Here is a 21,273-nt window from a genome sequence, read left to right as displayed (position 1 = left end):
TTTTACTCGGTATTGCTCATTTTTCAGTTATATAGCCTTGTTGTTTGATTTTGACTCTTACTTTGTTTTTTGTGTAGCTCACCGACCTCAGATTGCTCTTACTCTTATGGACTTTCCAAAAGAAGATCCATTCGTCTGAGTGGGAGGGAGCACTCCTGACATCTGATGTATTGAGAGGCACTCCCAGTCTCTCTGTCTCTCTTACATGTCCTTGGCAGCGGAGAAGCTTCACTGCTCAAATCACTAAATGGCCTCTCCAGTTTTCCCTTTTAGCAGTTTTCTCTTCTCTCTCTTTCTTTTAAGTCAGGAGCAGAGTATGGAGATAAATTTGAGTTGTCTAGGGACTGTTGGCAAGACCATTGCTTTTGATTTATGCTATTTATTGGCCATTTGTATCCATAAGAGATTACTCTTTATTATTATTGTGTTTTTTTATTATTGTCATATCCTATCTGTGGCTTTCTTCAGGCATATTGTGTCAGTTTTATTCCCCTTTTTGTGTTTTATCATGCATTGTGAGTTTGGGTGTGTTATATTGGCTTGACCCTGAGGGAGGCTTCCCAACAGGTGTGTTACCAGGCACAAACACACACATGCAGCGTCTAAAATGGTCAGTCAAAGCAGGTATAATAATTTTCCTTTTTATTACGAATAGATCAGATGACTACCTGAATGCGATCTTAGTGGCAAACCTATACAGAATTTTTACCTGACTCTACAGGTCCCCTCAGCTCTATGAGTATTTAGTGTTTAGTGATTTTCTCATTGTTTTGGTTTTCTGACCTCCAACTTTACTATTCTGGTCCAGTTTCACGGCTCTCATCAGCAGGAGCAAGCTGTTTTTGACACAACAGCCCTTAAAAATCCAATGTACACTGATTACCCAGTACCAAATACAAGACAAAGTTAGTTACTAGCTTGTGAATATAGTGGAGCATTTACTGTAGCAGCTAAAAGGCCAGATTTTTCCCTTAGCTGTTGGTGGAGAACAAAAAAAGACTACAATACAGTTAATGAATGAATGAATATTAGACACAAGCACAACTCCAAATGAATGTTAATGTTACGGCTGTGTAAACAGGGAAATGTTGGTTTGTCATATTGAGGGATGGATGATGTATGGATATTATCACTAATCTCACTAGTCAAGAATCAACAAATTATGATTTGATTCAATTCAAACAGGTAAATATTGCACACAGCACTACTTAGTGTATCCCGGAAACTTACATTTATTCTACATTCAACAAGTGAGTAACACTGTTGTTTGCTTGAACATTATAGCCCGAATTGTCAACAAATTTCCTGATTATAAAACTATTGATCCAGGATTTTTTGTTGCGTAATAATAATAAAAGCTAGCTAACCTTCCTTAGCCACAACAGTTCCGTAAACTGCGACGGGTTCAGTGACTACTCATGTCAAATTTTACAGGACTGTCATGACTTGTGATGGCTAATAAAGCCAAAAATCATCTACATTACTTTTTAATTTTTTTGTCACATTTTAATAACTTGATTTAAAAAAAGCAGAGATTTTACATATCATGCAGCCCTAACTGAACCATTTACAATAAGTACTTTAAATTGCATTTATTCATTACATTAGTTCACATGTACACATGTAAAGAAGTAATTTAAATGATCAATCTCTGCATTTAATGAATCAATTGCACATCTAATTCATTTTTTGCTGCATTATTATCCTCAGCAAAGTGTTTTTTAAATTTATTTTCTATACTAATTTGCATGTCTGAGCAAACAAACCAATCAAATCAAGGTTGTTTTCTAAGAAATATAACTTACCACTAACAAATATAGATTGACTATCAGATTTTTTCACATGGCTTGAGGTGGCTTGACAGTTTCTTACCATGGGAGGTGAAAAGTGATATAAGTGGAGTTGCATGAAATGCAGATCAAATGAAATAAAGTGATAATCCTGTCTGACATTTGGGCCTGTTGCATTTGGTCATGTCTAATCGCTCAGTGAACACATTGGCTCAGTTGCGCTGGTTGGAGATGCCTTTTCTGCCAGAAAGTAGTACAAACAACCTCAGTGTTTTGTAAGTTAATTGTTGATGGCTCTGATATGAGTTATACATAGGAGGCCCAGCCAGTACCTCATCTTCTCGAAATGTCACCAAATGCACCAAGCTGTTTTGGAAATTTTGAGTAATGAAAGGATTTGATTATCAACTGTACACAATGTGTGTCTGTGAGATTTGGAAAGGTTGAGGGGAACAATGTTCAAATACTGAATATTATAAGAAATAGCCCATTTGTAACATAAAAATTTGCCTTGTTTTTACATCATGCGAATTGAAAGATGAGGTGTGACAACAACAGGTTTAACTTTGTTGTTGTCTTTAAATTGCAGCTTTGGGCTATTTTGCATTTCGAATGTACTTTGGACCATCACTATTCATTGGCTCTGGGCCTGCCTCTAGCTCGATGATACAAGTGTATTGTGAGTGAAAATTACTGCAACCAGATTTCTGCATTGCACAAGTGGTGCTCGCACACAAGGCCCCAGTGATTCATCCAGTAATTCATTTCCAAGCAATTCCTGACGCCATTAACACAGTTTTAGAGCAGACGTGTCGTTGTTCATTTTAGGCAAGATTGTACAGTTTGGGAAAATGGCGAGGATTTGTAATGCTTTACTAGTTCATGTTTTTCAAGCTGCCTGTGTTTATTCTGCTGATTTATTTAGAAAACCTCTCTCTGAGATGAGCTTCATTGATGTGCCAGGGTTTGTTTGATAACACAAATTCATGTACAGAATATGCTTATACAGTGAAGGGTGAAATACTGACTGGAGCAGAATTTTGATAGAATATATTTTGGTCTGAATCCAGGCAGCTATCTTGTAGATCCGCTGCTCAAAGTAAACAGTATTGAAATTCACTCCTCAAGGGCGAATACTGTTATCAGGATTTATTTTTTCCGTGGACATTTCAAACAGCTCTTAATAGTGAACATGATAAAAATGTGCTTTAGTTATTAGAGGGACTACAATTGTATGTATTCTAGTTTTTAGAGGCACTCAGATGCTTGTTTGCCCTCATTTTGAAATATATAATGTTTATTTTTCTTTAAAAAGCCGTTATCCATTTGCAGTGGTTCAGAAAAAAATGTTGAATGAGAAAGATTCACTTGCAAGTTACATAACACATAGAAATGTTTCGATGCTGAATGAAGAAACACCAGATTGGCTCGAATCTCTCAGACCTTTAGAGCAAACAATTCAAATTAGCTTTTTAAAATTGAGACCCCCTTGTGTAGATAAAACATACAGAGATAGCCACAACTATATCTGAGTTTCAAGTTCAATCTGTGCTGATATTTTTTGAGAATTTTTTCTATACAGTTTATATTATGAATTAATTCAGATTCAAATATAGATTTTTCAGCAGCTATAGTACAGTGTACTGTGACTTTGTTTAGGACAGCTGGGGAGGCTCTTAGGCTCTTTATTTTTTTCTCATCCCAGACTTATAATTCATTCAGCCTTTCTACATGATATTTATTGGGGGAAAAAAAGTTGGAAAAAACAGATGGCTTATCTGTTTGCCATGGCTCATATAGTTCATATACTGTTTGTCTGTGTATCAGAGCTTTATATTTCTCATCAAAATCAGCTACTGTACAGAACCGATACGTCAGTTTTAAGAATCTTTATGGTTATTAATGGTTTAATGTTACTGTATTTCTTGACACAGTGCATCATTTTTCACTCACCTACAGTACTGCTGAACATAAAATGTCTGCTTAAGGTCATGCTTATGATATAAAGAAATTCACCATCATTCATTCCCAACTTTTTCTACTAATTTAAATCTAATTGAACTTAAACTGACCATGGACAGTTTGGAACATTTATATGATCAATTAATCAATGCAGCATGTTTTTTACAGTCTATGGGTGATCTGAACGCACACACTTTATCATCTTTCCTTCTAAAGATGTTTTAATATTACTAAGACATTTACAGATTTGTTTATACATAAATATCGAGTGCATATTATCAAATTGGCTGCACGCAAAACCATGGCTTACTCTGAGAGTACATGATGCACACAGTTGTCTCTTTAACCATTTACCACCAGTAACTAACGTATGTTTTAATATATTACGGTTCACTGTTTGGCACATTTGACACAATATAGTCTCCAACACGCCTGGCTATGTGCCTCAGCTGTAATAAAATTGGTTTATTTTTGATGGACAGTCAGACATCAGATCTTATATATCAGACACAACATCATCTGTTCTAAGTACATTTTATCTTCATTATTTGGAATCCAGAGTAGGGTGAAAATACTACAGTGCTGAAGTCCATCAGCAGCTGCAGAGCTGCTGCATACATGCATATGCTCATTTCTCTACGTTCACTATTTTATTATGTTAGACATAAAAATATTGCTTACAGATAGTGGTGGGAGGATGTAGCAGTTTATATTCTTAGGCAAGGGTCCAAAGACAGTGTTAACAGTGCTGGGAATGGTTTTATTCTTTTGTAAAATGAAATGAAATACAAGATTCAACCGTCACTCCATCCAAACATTTTCATATTGTCTACTAAAATTGAAGGATGGGTCAGTGTTTTCAAACTAGTGTTAAAAATTAAGTAGGACTGGAGAAAATGTTTACACAAACTACTGTAACAGATCCAGCCATTCATTATAAAACTGAAAGTAAAAATCGAGAGAAAATACTAAAACAATCATGGTGTTAGAAACAATTACAAGCTGAAAGTGGGTAATGTCTAATTTCAGCTTGAATCTGTCTTAAACAACTGCAGTCCATTGATTACAAAACTATTGACTACTGAGGTTGTTTCTCAGTGTTTCAGTTCTTGAGGGCAGTCCGTTCCGTCCCACCCTCTTTTTATTATGTCTGTAACACACAATGTTTAATGCAGAGATGCTAAGATCCAAAGATGGTTGGAGTCATATCTGTTTCAATGCAGTAAATTCAGTTATCTCCTTTGCATCATGAACTTGGCATCATCCTCCTGAACCTCCTGCTGCGATGGAAAAACTTGATTTCAGAAAGCTTCCTGTGCTCTTCTTCTCTGATGAATTATGTCTAAATTGAATTACCAAATTATGTCTCTTAATCTCCTATATCCGATGGTATAAAAAGGGATTAGTTTGTCATAGGATGGATTTGCTTTTATGGTATAATCTAGGAAAAAAAAGTTATTTATGTTTGTACTTTCTGACTTTGTCATATATATATTTATTGCTCTGTTGCTTAATTTGTCTTAATTGCAAAATGGCAAAATTATTGCTGAAAAACTCCTCGATCGTCTGCCAAGCCATTTGAATGGTATTCAGTACTGCCTTTTCCTGCTCTTTCATTTTTTTCCTCTCTCAAAAGCTGGCATTGCATTGACAGTAGCAGCACTTAGTGTAATTCCCTAGATTGAAAAGCTGTTCCACAATGAGAGATTCCCTCTGCATTGCTCCTAACTGTTGAAAAACCCACCCCAGGATTTACAGACATCCTCTCTTCTGATTTGCCCAACTCTTGAATTCAGTCTGGCCACTTCACCTTTCAGCCCGTTAAATATGGACCAATCCGATTAGCACACACAATACTGGACTGCAGAAAAGCACCTTGGGCAAAGTAAATTACAAGAGGGATTCTGGACATTACAGATGGAAATCAAGTGTTTTAAGTCTGAGCAGTGCTATTTCCTTACAACAAATACAGACGACTAGGTCAAGAGCCATTTACTGCTGCACTGGATTAACTGGGCAGTACCTCATTTGAAGAACTGCTGTCCAATTTGGGGTGATTTGTTTGCTCTCGAATGGCAGGGTATAGGCACTGGAAAGAAAAACTGCCTTGTTAGAAGAATACATTTGTTTTTTATCTGGTCTCTCTGCATTTTCAATGACCAGTGTTTTTTGTTCTTCCTTGTTTTTTTTCTTGCTGACCTATTGGTTATTGGCCAGTGATTTCTTACCTCCCTTGTTTCTCTTCTTTTCTTGCATCGGCTCCCTGTGTTCCTGAACTCATTACAGAGCAATCAGCCCCAGGCGTTGAAGTGTGCACCCAGAGGGAGCAATAACTGTAAATAAACACTACTGCAGGCTCTCCGATAACATGTTACCAAGATGATAACAGCCCTTCTTAGCAGGCCTGTTGACCTTCTCCTTGCCTTAGGCTTGCCAAGGACTCCTCAGCTCTCCCTGCGCTTTTATCTGTAAACTCTCCTCCACCACTGGAGCCACTGGAAAGATTACTACTGAGGAAGAGAGGAAAAGAAAGATGGAGTCGCACCAAGAGAATATAAAGAAGAGGAAAAGAGAAAAGAGAGATGAGGGAAAGTGCTTGGAGAAGAAGACACAAAACAAGATGGAACAACAAAGAGCAGACCCGAGCAGTTGTCCCTCTGCCAGTGCCGCCACCTCCTCTGTCTGTCCTCAGTCTTTGTAGGGCTCCACATAATTAACTTGTTAAAAGATAGCATGAAATTGGAAACGACTTGTATTTACTCAGTGGCCACTAACACACGCACACACATGCACTTACGCACGTACGCAGGCACGCAGGCACGCAGGCACGCAAGCACGCACGCACACACGCACGCACGCACGCGCACACACACACACACACACACACACACACACACACACACACACACACACACACACACACACACACACACACACACACATACACACTAAAAGCAAAACATAGAGAAAGAGAGGGAGACAGATGGGTAGAAAAGACAGAGAGAAAGAAAGTGATAGAGAGACGTTAATGCCCAGATTCTAATGAAAACATCATCCAACCAGCTAACCCATCGTTTTAGGCTTGAGAAACAGATGAAAGTGAAGATTGCAATTCCTCATCGTTCACTCCCCTATACTAATGCAGAGCGTCTGACAGTAGCATGTCATGAGCTGTGGGGCTAAAGCACTGTCTGGATGAGATTGATAATACAATTAAGCCAGTTCCAGTATGAATGCATCACTATGACCCATTACTACACCAGCCTCTTCAGATGGAGCATACCAGTGTAGCTCAGGGGCCTTTTGGAAGGGAAAAATACAATTATAAAAGGCTAGCTAGAAAATGTGTTCTCTTTACAATGTGCAGGCAGGCCTGTACATCATATGTGTGAGCTGCCTGCATATCTCACTGCTGTCCTCAGGCCTTGCTTTCCTCATCTGTATTGAAACGAGGAGCTAACTGGCGCATAGATGGACTCGTAACAATATGATTTTTTCCTATTGTCCCATCTTATTGTATGCTCTTATCCTGTTTTTGTTGTATATTACGATTATTTTCACAACCATTTCACATAATGTTTACAAATACACAGCCGCTGATCGTGTACGTGTGTGTGTATGTGTTATTATGTAAGGCATCAGTCAAGATTCTTTTAAAAATTTGATTTAAATGAAAATTATTCTTTATATTCAGCGTATGTTGTTTTAAAACATTTGATATAAGTGCAGAGCAAATCTAGTGCAAGGCTCAGATATTTTCTATTCTATCTGAGTACAATATTCACATACCATATGGTGAGAATTACAGGTTGTTATAATCACTCCTCCTCTCCATACTGCGGGTGAACAGATACATTAGTACAGCACCTACTTTGTAAGAAATAAGGAGCAAAATCCACAGTCCTCGTTCTGTACAAAAATGCACTGACGTTAAGCCTTTATTAATCTGTTGAGTGTGTGCTCCCCAAAGTTAGTCTTTTAAGTACAATTCTAAATTCCCAATGTTTTTCCAGTAGGTTTGTTGATGGGATCAAATATCATAAACTCTGTTTATTTGGAAAACTCAACTCATTTCTTACAGTGTAGTTACAACAGTATCTCTTCACAGCCAGTTTTGGACAGGTGTAATGATAACTTTGATTCATAACTTTTAACTTGCACGTGGCATGTACGCATGTCTGTATTAAAACAGACCTGTAAAAAACACAGATCTGTCCTTTAAACGTTTAAAAAAAAGATAGACTGCAGTTTAATACACCTGTTAGGTAGTTAGTTTGTACAAACTTGGAGGTGACCTCTTTAATCTTGCCTGCAGATGAAGTGATAAGGCATCAGGGGAGAAGGCAGGCTTTAAGAAGTCACGAGGCAGGAGATTGATGTTGCCTCAGTGACAACTTGCCTTTAGTCGAGTAGGAGAGAGAGAAAGGGAGAGAGACAGAGACAGAGAAAAACCAGACATTTAGCTGCAGGTCTAAACTGAGACCCCTACACTATGGCTTCTGCTGCTGGCTGGAATCAATTCTATCTTTATCAGTCCCCCTCTTCTGTGTCCAGGAATCCTCCTCACACCGCAGAGCAGCCGGGGGGTGGGCTGATGTGTTTTCCAATAATGAAATGGAACACAGCGAAAAATAAGTTTAAAAAGGTGCCTGGCTGGTCTCCCTCAGCAGTACAGCACTCTTTTAATCTCTGGTCTGGTGTTTAAACACAGTTGTGGCCTTCTTTATGCTAGCCAAAGGAAATTGAACTTGTTGTTTTGCATGTGTGTATGGACGGGGCGATGTGGGTTGAAGGGGTCACCTTTTAATTGAGGAATTTCAGTCTATAGTCTATTGATTTATAATACCCAGAGTTATCTCTTTTTTGGTTGTTTTTTTTTTGGTCAGCACTGACTACACTGCAGGCATCTATGGATAGTTAATTGGTATAGGAACATTAATTTCTGTAAGAATCATTAATTCTAATACAAATGCACTTAAAGTGTATTTCCCAGTTCTAAAAATAATGGAATTAACAGCTAATTTATGTGGCAAGTTGTGTGTGAAAATATAAAAGATTTAGGACATGACAGCCCACACGTCTGCTAAGGAGGAAGCACTGTAACCACACAATCTATTTCATTTTGAAACAACTGCCAAAAAAAAAAACAATTTCCATTGTAATGGCTGGCTGTGTGAGTGAGTTCCACTTCAGGCCTGAGGCAGGCAGGACTGCTACTGCTGTACGATGATCCATCTGCATGGCAGAAACCATCCATCCAGTGGATAGCTACAGGCTGCAGGCCGGCCCATTGTGTGGGCTGAGCGCTGTGACTGCTCCCTCTTGTACCTCCGTAATGGGATTACATTAGCCAGGTTCTTCTGCTCCCTCACCAGCTCTGTCTCTCTCTCTTTCCTCCACACACACACACACACACACACACACACACACACACACACACACACACACACACACACACACACACACACACACACACACACTGGGAGCCCATGTGTGAATGACTGACTGTCCACTTGGCCACCGTGTTTGCACCCTGTTTACTTGCCTATGGCCCTGTGTAATGATGCAGGTTTCATACCCATTTTACTGACACTTTCGTTTTCAGCAGCAACATATTGTTATGTGGTTTCCACTTCCCTTGAAAAATATTTTACCTATTTTTTAAAATATTTTTCCCTATTTGTGTTCATGGGTATGTGAGAGAGAGGAAAAGAGAGACAGAAGGAGAGGAAGAATCAGAGAAAGACAGACAAAGCCGAAGAGAGAGAGGGAGTTTTGTTCAGGGTTTTCCTCAAGGAGAAGCTGTCATGTGTAAAATCTTGTTCAGAACCAGCAATTGTGTTTTGTTGGGCTGCACCACCAGGGCTAAGCTGTTCGTTGAAAACCAATTTGTTAATGTCTAAACGCTGCGCTAGTTTTCCCTCAAGGACAAAGATTGATATTCAACATAACCTGCCAAGACACCACTGAAAAGGAATATGGAGAGAGATGATACTCAAGAGGAATTATGCAAGAGATCTGAAGGACCAGAAATTGTGTCTTTTTTCCTCTTTCTCATCTTCCCTCAGTCTGTAGTTCATTAGCTTCACTTACACTAATACAGTCTGTCTGTTCCACAAAGAGCCAAAAATAATTCTTGACAAATCTGGTTTACTGTGCACAGCTTTTCAACATTGCACAGACTTTCTTTGCTTTATCTAGTTTATCTTTAATGCTTTCATTAAAAAAAGCAGTTGGCCGTTTATGTTAGTTAAATACTAAACGATATGGGATTGATTAAAAGGGTCAGACTACCAGCCCACCAAAGCATTTGAATCTGGAGGTAGCCACCATAAAATTAAAACAGCGATCAATGGCGTGTCATATCCCTGCTGCTCCGCGGGCTGAACATGTAATTCTAACCTTGAGGCTGCAGCCATCTCTCACGTCAGGCCTTCCAGCATCAGGCTCAATAACCCAGCCGCCCATGGCTGCTGTCTTTTGCTACCAATGCTACGGTATTCGCAAGCAAAACAGACAGATATTAGTTTAGTCTCTATCGTATGTCCCCTCTACAGAGGTTAAGTTATTACCATTGATACCATAATTGTATGCACACAATATTATTTACTTAGGGGTTTACATGAATTAGAGAAGCATAGATTGTTGTATAAGTATTAAAAACAGGACATTAAAATTTAAATTATTCGTTAAAATGTAAACATTGTGCACTTTATATCCTGACCAATTTAGTTTGGTCAGGATATAATATTTTTGTGCCGATCAAAAGCTTTCTATAACTCTTGTGTCCTTCATATGAGGAGAGTGTACAGTTTAGGAGACCTTTTCTAGCGTTGCTTGGCTAACCTTCCTGTCTGCCTCCATGCAACAGCTGTTTCCACTTTGTTTCTCTCAGTTTCAGATAAAATACAAAATAAACCACTAATGTTAAAGAATGACATTTTAAATGTATTAAGAATTTCAAAGTATTCAGTTTCTCTTTAAAGACATTTAATATAATTGGTTTATTGTGAACTCACATATACACATACACACACACACACACACACCTTTTGCTGTTGTGTGCATCGATGTTGATGGTTCCAACGAGTGCAACTATGGGAAGTTTTGTTTTGTATGAATTACTGTGAGGTGAGAAAAGACAAACACAGTATATTGGCTTAATGTATACCCTATTAATTCTTAATTGTATGAATAATACTCAATTTACGCTCAGAAAAAAGTCATTGCATGTTTTTCTTTTTCTTTTTTTTTTTAACTCTAGGTTTTGAAAATGCACTGAAAACAGTCACAATCAGTTTTGTAACAGTCATCTTGTAAATTTTTATAAGGATGTCAGGGCAATTTTTACAGTAGAGATTCACAAATCAGTGTTATGGATTTCTTGGTTTACTCACTTTAAATCTTTAAAGAAAAGGCCTCCAAATAAATGAAGAAAGTGCCCCGAGAGAGCTTGTGCTTCCGTCATTGAATAGCGTTATTAAGACTCTGATGGGAATGATGACCTTTGAGGCCGTTATCAACTTGGTCTAATAGGCTGTATTTGGCAGTGTCAGCTCTGTGAATAGCTGTGATGTTAGTAGGAGAGATGATGGAACAGGTGCTGCTCTACTGTCTATGTCCTCTCTTTGTCAGTGCTCGTAGGCTAGCTGCAGCTGGGTCTGGTTCAACCCTCCGCCTGCTCTTGGCTTTATCTACTTTCAATGGCTCGGGATTGCATTGCCATCCAGCCAAAAAGCTAGTCCCTGCCTGCCTGCCACTTCTTAGCTAGCCAGACACTTTGCAAAACAAACTAGAGATGGATGAAAATTCAACATTATCCTTTATCATCTCTTTGTAGTAACGTCAAGACAAATTTCTCATAGCAAGACTTTGCGTTTCACATCTCAAATGTTAAATTTTTTTTGAAATATATAAGAATGTGTAATCTAAAATATGTATTGTTTAATGGTTATATTTGTCCTATAAAACACTAAGAAATATCTGTCTCAATGGGTCAAACATGACTTTAAATTCACCATGTCATTTGTTTAAGAGAAAACAACAAAGGAAACATTTGAAAAGCTTTTTCCCCTCTAGAAAGGCTTTCTTGTGTTATGCTCATTGAAATATGCCTTCCTCAAAGTTAGATAAGTAAGCCATGAAATAGTTTCCCCCGTTTTTCTGTGTAATTACTGCTGAGATATTGTGTTCCGAACTGATGGAAGAGAGCTTACTCTGATATGTGTTTATAGACCAATGTAGACACATGTAGGAGCATGTGTGCACATGTGCAGTATAGACAAAAAGACAGTTTTCCTCAGCACATGTAACTCATTATAAAGGTAATTTTTCAACCTGTAGCCTCTCTCTCCCTCCCACAGACACCCCCACCCCTCATGCTGTATGTGCGTGCTTGAATGTAGAATTAGCAGAGTGTAGATGAGGTACATCAGTTATATATTTCAGCCCAGCCACTCCCTAATCAGTCCAAGTAGCGCTCTACAGAGAGGGAGAGAGGGATGTTTTTTCCAGGCACCAGTGTGCTGGAATGAGACGCCACTCACCATTAGTATTACCTGCATAAGCTGTTAGTGGATGAGCTTCAGATGTAAATACGGATCAGTCATTATTGTTACACAAAAACGTCTTGCATTTTCTTTCTCATTGCGTTGGTGTTGCAAATAAAAAATACCATTTTAAACGGAAAGTTTAAAACTGCTGTTGTTTACATTTCAGAGCAGCTGGTAGTTTTCTGTGGTCCTATATAAACTAATGATTGCACTTCTGTGGGTAGCTTCAGTGGAGCAGAGCAGTTTGTGTGTTTGTATGTCTGTGTGTGTGTTGCAAGCTGACTAGTGGATTAGTTCTGTCCGATGGCAGAAGGAGAGGGATCTACTTTGACAGTGTGGTAGTTAGCCCATCTGTCTATAATCAGCAGTGTGTTTGCGTGTGCGTGTGTGTGCGTGCTGCTGTTATGGTACTACCTGCCACCAGGTGGTCAACAGTACCCTGATGCAGAGTTGGGAGCCTTGTGGTCTGTTTAGTTGGCCAGCAAACCTAACCCTTCAACAGCTGATGGTCTAATGAAGCATCTAAGTTCAACATTTAAAATGACAGAGTTGACTGGTCTCATGTATTGGGTTAGCCTAGCATTCAGTTAACATAAGCTGTAGGTTTATCAATTTTCCACACACTCATCTGACTTCAATTCCCTCCTCTTTGCTTTCACTCTGACAATCATTAAATCTGCATGCACCACAGGAGTATCTAATACATATGTGTCCAGATATAAATCAGAAGCTACTGACAAGGTCTATATTTAGGATGCTTGTCATGTAATCATCTACTAACCAGTCATCTTATAGACAGCTATGAGAATTGAAAGTGGGGAAATAGTTCCCATTGGATTAATTATACTTCCACTGATCATCTGGATCTTTTTGCTGTGGATAGTATATTGTATGTCAGATATGGATGGCTGGAGCAACTCTGTCTGTTGGTCTTTCTGCTCCTCACACTTACTGCTCTCTATGGGATTGTTTATATTTGAGAGACATACCAATGTAGGAAAATGTGCAGATATATATAGTACAAAAAAAAGAAGGCAGGATACCACTATGACAGTGATGCACTGTTAGTAGACACTTGTCTGTGACATTGATTTAACACATCTGTCTTTAAAACAGATCCTCAATTTGAAGCAAGGCTGTGTTGTTACAGCATCATCCCGTTTTGTGATTGCCTGCCTGTCTGTCCATAACGTTTGTAGTGTATTGATGGCAGAGTTGAAGGGAAACAGATGAAATAATCCACTGTGATTTTGTGTTGTGGACTGCTCAATTCTACTTCATGCTAATGTAAGCTATTTCACTGCCTCTGCAGGAAACCTTGGCCGTGTTGACTACATCAGTGAGTTTGAGTTTGACCTCTTCATCCGGCCTGACACCTGCAATCCTCGCTTCAGAGTCTGGTTCAACTTCACTGTGGAGAACGTCCGCGAGACACAGGTAAGCATGCTGTGGTGCATGGAGGAGGCATAGAGGAGGGATTCTTTCCTAATTCCATTCAACTCATACAATGTAACACAGACTTACAGTTTAAGGACACTAAATTGGTGCAAAGAAAGTGCAGTGTTTTCTCACATCATCAAGTACAAAATGTCTTGTTAGTGCCACGAATCCCAAGCCCTTTCTTCATGTCACAAGTGTGGCCTGATAAGGCTGCGTTATGAATAAAAGTGATGCTGTGCAAGTTGGGAAAATGCATAAACAGCTGCAGCAACAAACTAATCCAGCTCCACTTTACTTAACCTCTGGATAAGAAACCTAGTTAGTGAGATACAACATAAGAAATGAAAGCTACAAGGATACATAATGATAAAAATCAAACAGTAAGTAAGAATATATACAGTACATCATGATAATATCAATATATTACATATCTGGAAAATAAGTAGTCGGATTACATTTATTATTATTATTGTTGTCAGATACAAATTCAGTGTTGAATAAAAGGAAACTGACATGTTAGGAAGGGGCTTTTGGTTGCCAGCAGTATAGGCAGTCCAATGAAGATAGCCATGATGCTGCCTTTATGAGACCGGAAATATAATTATTTTTTATTAAAATTAGTGCTAATCATAAACTGACCTAAATAAATGTCAATGTGCCACTTTAAAGATGCACGAAAGGTCATTATTTTGAGGAGGATATGAGACCCTGTGTTGGAATGTTATTGTTCACTTGGGATCTCAACAAGGTTGAGGGTGAGCAGAAGATGTTACTGGTATGAAATAGGGTTATATGCAGGTGTGATAATGTTTCAGGGATTCAGTAGTCCAGAGTCATAGCTGGTAAACACTGATGGCCCAACACATCATTTTTTTCATCCAACCTTACAGCAAATTAATCATAAATAATGTGCTGTGACAAAATCATTAATTGTCTTTTCTGTGCTGTGGAACTATGTAGCATGCAATATTCTTGGATCATATGTTATGTTATTTAAAGCAATCTTCTTTTCTTCTACCTCACTTCTTGTCACAGCCTCCTAGCTTGATTCTGCCACGAGCAAAATATGAGCTCTGTGATTGGCTGACAGATGTTTTCATGTGCCACAGAGATACACTGTATGTGGGAACAGTGAGTGTGGCTTTGGGGTTATGGTGGCTTGTTCTGCCATTTAAATATGACTTTAGAGGATAAGAAGAAGGTAAAACTACTGAAAATATTGGCATTAAAGTGTGACTGCTGCTACTATGTAATTTTTGCACAGACAAGCTTGACAAGCTTAGATATGGAGCAAACAAATGGGAGATAATATATAGAGAAACAGAAAGAGCAACAGACCGAGGGAGGGAGGAAGAGATGAGTAAGAAAAAACCAAATAGAGAGCAATAGAGAAAAGACTAAGAATAAGGCGAGGATGAATCCACAGCATGCTGTTGCTGCTGTCTTCCTGTAGTGTGTCCAACACAGCCTATCTGAGGCTATCAGGCCTATCAGGCCATCTCCCTGCAGTGCTGTAGTCAGCACTAATCACATTTTATGGCTCTGAGATGAATGGGAGGCCTCGGCTTGGAGCCGGATCGATCCCAGGGCCAGATAGACCAGCACCAGCAGCCTGCAGCCTGGGCCAATAGGATATTTGCTGTTGTGGCAAAATGACAGAGAAAGTGTGAGGGAGAGACAGAGAGAAAGTAACTGGGGAGGGGAATAAGACACAATATATGGCAAAATATTGATAATTATTGCGTGTAAAAACAGAAGATATACAGTGGCACATGCAAGAGCAATCCTACATGTGATGAGAACAAATGAACAAACATTTCCATTCCATGCTCTCTCTCTCTCTCTCTCTCTCTCTCTCTCTCTCTCTCTCTCTCTCTCTCTCTCTCTCTCTCTCTCTCTCTCTCTCTCTATACTGTAGGCAACCTCACAGGCTTCTTTCATAGAAATCTGTTTCTTATCTGTCCAATTTCCTTCTTCAAAGAGGCCCTGTGTCAATTTAATCTACTCCAGAGGTGTTGTGGTTAAGTGCTGCCTGTGCATTTTGTCAAGGTGTGTATGTGTGTCAGTATGTACACATTGTGTGATTAGATTGTGTCTGTGAGCCCAGAATCATCAGAATTCACATAAATCTTAAATTTACATCCTAATGGTTGTAATATTGTTATGATATGAACCAAAAAAAAAAACAGAGAAATTAAACAGACAAAGGATAATAGCATGAGTAAATAAACCAACTAAGTGCAGTTGTGTGGGGAGAGGCTGTGCTATAGAGATATCAGTGGGTTCCAGGGGAGAACTGGGCTGTTGGAGTGTTTCATCCAGCTAAGCTTTGCTAACTCTCAGCCTGAGCCAGGGGAATGGGGAACAGTAAAAGCCCGTGATATTGGAAGTGAGATGGCCATTTTGAAGGAATGTAAGCTGGTGAAACAGATTTGGTCTGCCTCAATCAGCTTAGCAGCTTTGTGGAAATTGGCTTCACCGTAGCACCGGTTATGATGGATGGCTGGATGGATGAATGTCTCTTTTTTGTACGTCCTTTCTTTTTTTGTGTTTCCCGAACCACTCACTTACCTCAAAAAGCCCAGAGCAATTCTGGTTAAGTTGGTTGCAATGACTGGGACCATGTGACACTATTTGACATGATTTGATGCTCATGCAGCGCTGAGTGTTGGGTTTGCCTTTTTTTCTTTCCAAAAAAGTCTTTCAAAATATATTTCTGGAGAGAAATCTGAATTTTGTCACAATTTTGTCTGGTGCACAATGCATTGGAGTTGTCTGTTTGGCATCAAAGTGCACCCCTACGTTTGTGGCATCTGTGTCCGTACCGCTGCCAGACACTACCTGAAGAAATGCTTCACATTTTCTAAGGCTGCATACAAGAAAACGACTGAGGACCACTTTACCAACAGGGATCCAACATGTATAAGGCAGAGCAACTACAGGAACAACAAAGACTGCTTCTTTGCCCGCTTTGAGACCAAAGGGTTAGACAATGTAGCTACAACCCCACCATACAGACACAGGAGGTAAGGCTAACTCTCAGCACTGTGAATGTTCGTAAGGCTGCAGGGCCTGGTGAGATTCCAGGAAATTTGCCCAAAGACTGAGGCCGTCGGCTTGTGGAGGTGTTTACTAACATCAATAACCTGTCCCTGTCCCAGGATACTCTGTACCTGCAGGTTAGAAACGGCTGTACCCATACAAGTGCCCAAACGGACCGACTACACCTGTCTGAATGACTAGAGTAGATCAGTGGCACTCACACACATCATAGTAAAGTGCTTTGAATAATTTCTTTTAAAGCATATCAAATCCACCCTTCCCCCCACCTTGGACCAGCACTAGTACGCCTTCAGAGGAAACGGATCCACAGAGGATGCCATCGCTACGGCTCTCCACCCCGCTCTGGTCCACCTTGAACCGAAGGGGACACGTGAGGATGCTTTTTATAGACAACAGCTCTTTATTCAACACTGTTGTCCCCAGCAGGTTGGTCACCAAACTGCTTGACCTGGGTCTTAGTAACTCCCTGTGCATGTGGATCAAGGACTTTCTATTCAGCCGCTCACAGACAGTCATACTCCATGCCCACTTCTCTCCGAGCCTGATCCTTAACACTGGCATACCACAAGGCTAAGTGCTGTGTCCCCTTCTCTATTCCCTTTAAACATAGAACTGCATCCACAACACACTCCTCAAACACATTTATCAAATTTGCAGATGACACAACAGTGGCTGGACTGATCTCAAATGGGGACGACATAGCCTACAGAGACAAAGTCTGCCAACTAGCAGGGTGGTGTAGAGGAAACAATCTATAGCTGAACATTCAAAACAACAGAACTCATCATAGACAAAGGAAAAGTGGAGAGGGTTTCCAGCTTGAAGTTTCTAGGAACCCACATCACAGAGCACCTCACATGGACAATCAACTCCACTGCTCTGGTCAAAAAGGCTCAACACTACTTTCTAAGAACACTTAGGCAAACCAACCTGTCCATGAAGCTGCTCGTGTCCCTCTACCACTGCTTTACAGAGAGTGTACTGGCATACTGTAGTACAGTATGGTATGCCAACTGTTCAGCAGCAGACAGGAGAGCTCTCAAGAGAGTCATGAACACAGCACAGAAAATAATTGGACTCCCCCTGCCCTCACTGGAAGACACCTTCAGTTCATGCTGCCTCCACAGGGTCAGCAGCATTTTGAAGGATACAACTCACCCTCATCATCAGCTCTTCTCTCTGCTGCCATCTGGAAGGTGCTGAACTTCCAGCCTCAAAAACAGCTTTTACCCTAGAGCCATCATTGAACTGAACTCCACAAAACATTGTCCCACTACCACCACCCCCTGAACATCATCACAATACTTCGCACCACAGGACTTACAAATGCAATAGTATTTCCATACAATTGAGGAAATATGCAATAACATCTGTAAATATTTGTATATAACTTGCAGTAATATTTTATAGGGTGCAATAGCATTTGGTACAATGTGCAATAGTTTATTTGTGTTATTTTTTAAATTTTTATGTTTTTATTATTATTTATCTATAGGGGAATGTGTGTGTGTGTGGGGTGGTGCCCAACTAGACAGAAGCGCTACCCTTGGCGTGGTGCACCACCTGAGCTCGTTTGCTACAAGGGCTGGGTGATAAAATGAATACAACAGAAAAAAAATGCAATAGCAATTTGCCAGTTGTCATGTATAAAGTCACGTTAACTGAAAAAAGCTGCTCTAACTCATGGACACATTTCTCTTATAGAGACATTCGGTTTGCCGCTACAGAACAGTCATCACAAGCCATTGTTTTAATAAGGCTGCTTTGACTGTTAATGCTCCAAGCTAACTCTTAAGCTAGGCTAAGGCTAGTTACCTACTAACATTGTTTCATAAAGAAAACAAGGGAATCTAATGATATGTGAACTAAGCACAGAAAAAGGATATGTAAGATAATAATAAGAAGTTAGAGCAGAATAGATACAATATAAAATGTAGCATAATGACTGTAACAATTTCACACATTTTAATCAGATTTCTACCTATACAACATTTGAGAAATGTAAAACCAGAGCATAATTAATATTTGAAAATTATTTTACCTTGAGTGAATAAATGTGCCTTTGTTGTTTACTTGCCATTACTTTTTTGTCTTGGTTGTACCTGTAAACATTTGATATGTTGGCTGCCCTGCTAAAGGAATTTGATGTGATAGTAATTATAGCTTTTAGTTTTATTCATATTATTTTAATAAGTTGCAAGGCAAGCTTACTTGTTCTATTACAGCATGTTTACACAGTTAAATGTACAATGTTAAATGTAGATGCTATTCAATATCTTAAAATCATAAAATCATAAAATGTATTCTAAACCAAACCATGTTTGCACAGTCAAATGTTATTATTATTATTATTATTATTATTATTATTATTATTATTACTACTATTATTGTAAATAATAATACAAGTTTAACTAATGAACCCTGTGGTTTCTTCAGGCTTCAGCCATTATCAGGATACACAAATGGCACCATTATCTAATTATATATATTATGATTGATAATGGTTTTGATCATTATGAAAAAAACTATCATGATCATATTTTTTGCCATATCTCCCAGCCCTAGTTGCTCCTGACCTTTCAAAGCACAACCAATGAGATTACAGCTGTATGTGACATAGCCAGGAGCGACATATGCAAACAGGGGAGGTAAAGAGTGATGGAAGAAAGGCACTATGCTTTGTGCCCTACCTCACGGTGAGCTAAGAGCAAATTTCTTATCATCTGAAGGCAGATTTAGAGTACCATTCAAAAGTTTGGACACACCTTCCCGTTCCCTTGAATGAGAAAGTGTGTCCAAACTTTTGACTGGTGCTGTATGCCTGAATACATCAAAGATATCTGAGATTGGCATTGTTGATTTAGTTTTCATCAGTCACTTCATTCAACAGTACAGACAACATAAAAGCAGGGTGTAACATGCAAAGAGGCAGAAGAGAAAGGAGAAGAAGGTTAATACTGTAACAGCAGAGATGAAAGTGAAGTGCTTCTTTAATCATTGTTGCTTCTAATTTTCCATTTGGAAACATAAATACATTATCTGGTCTACCTGTATTGGTCATGATAAAGATTTGGTTACTTGGTAAACTGACTGAACGTTGAACTTTGTTGAAGTGTCTTGAAATTTGGTAATTATTGACTTGTGCAACATTCGTGTACAAATCCACAGTTGTGTCAGACAATGTATTTGAAAAAAAACATTGCATAATTGTTGCAGAACTACATCTCCTTGAGCTGTTGGAAATCATAACATACATTTTTTGCTTTTTTTCTTACAATTCATTGATGAAATGATTAATCAAGAAAACAATCAGCCGATTGAATGATAATGAAAATAATAGCTCAAGCCCAGACGTTGTTTACATTGACTAAAATGATCAGAACTCAGTAATGTGGACCCTTAAAAGAAGTTTTTCATATGATGTCCAAACTCACTGAATTTCAACTTAACATGTAAGTTCCAGCGACCACTATTTCATTTCAGCTTATGCTTATGTTATGAGCAGAAACCAGTGGATGAGTTGATATGACACCCCGTTGGCTAAGTTGATATGCTATTCCATTCTGCTGTAGGGGTGTGCTTGATGTCAGGCTCCGTGAAGGGCACGACTGTGAGCTATTATCATAGGAGCCTTCAGGGAGCCATTCATAGAAGACCGAATCGCCTTCAACTCCTCCAACTGCTGCAGGGGTGATTTGTAAGCCTCACTTGTCCAGGGAGAGCACAGTGCAGGACGGTTACTCTCCATAATCAGGAAAGAGGATGGACTAAAGCAGAATAGGCCATGTGTTACCTAAAATCCCTCAAGAGCCATCATCACTTTCCTGTTTCAGACAATACTTACCTATTTAAATTCATCGTCAGTGATGTTATGTAATTTGTCGTGGGGGATAAGTTGGATGGCACATTAAGTTAAATGTTAAACAGGATGTTAAACCTATCAGGAAATAATTATGGATCATGTTTTGGTGACGCTAATCAACCAATCCTACTTAATGGCAGCTACTATTTTTTGTGGAATGTGATTGGGCTAGAACGAATTCTGTAAATGAGTATGATATTATATGAGTCAGTTATCACATGTCATAATGCTTAATTGGGTTTAAAAGGCCTTCAGACATCTTCTACAATGTGTCATTTTCTAAATGTGTAATTTACTTATCAGTTTGAAAGATACGGCATTAATATACTGATGTCTTGTGTTAAAGCAGAGAAAAAAGTAGAGGAGGATGAGTGAGAGACAGAGAGATAGGGAGAGAGTAGCGCAAGGGCTGGGTAATGGATGTGATGCACATTGATTTTTTCTTTTCTTTTTCAGACAGAGCAGACAGAGGCAGGAAGAGAGGGTATAGGAGGAGGAGTGGGAGTGGTGTATTTACGAGAAAAGTCTTGTTCGTGTAAGCAATACATTTCCCTCCCTTCCTAAATAGAGCATGTTGCTGCAGTTCTGGGAAGTCCGCTGCTGG

General features: G+C 39.2%; 1 protein-coding gene across 1 annotated transcript in view; it reads left to right on the top strand.

The window, feature by feature from the left end:
- Positions 1 to 21,273, top strand: part of agbl4 (AGBL carboxypeptidase 4) — a 280,426-nt gene that overhangs the window by 13,353 nt on the left and 245,800 nt on the right. The window contains exon 3 of the mRNA XM_062424281.1: positions 13,617 to 13,741. Within this exon, the coding sequence (XP_062280265.1) occupies positions 13,617 to 13,741 (125 nt within the window). The remainder of the gene's footprint in view (positions 1 to 13,616; positions 13,742 to 21,273) is intronic.

This window comes from Scomber scombrus, chromosome 8 (assembly GCF_963691925.1).
Source record: "Scomber scombrus chromosome 8, fScoSco1.1, whole genome shotgun sequence".
Taxonomy (NCBI): domain Eukaryota; kingdom Metazoa; phylum Chordata; class Actinopteri; order Scombriformes; family Scombridae; genus Scomber; species Scomber scombrus.
The sequence above is the reverse complement of the archived record's forward strand: the minus strand, read 5'-3'. Positions and strand labels throughout refer to the sequence as shown.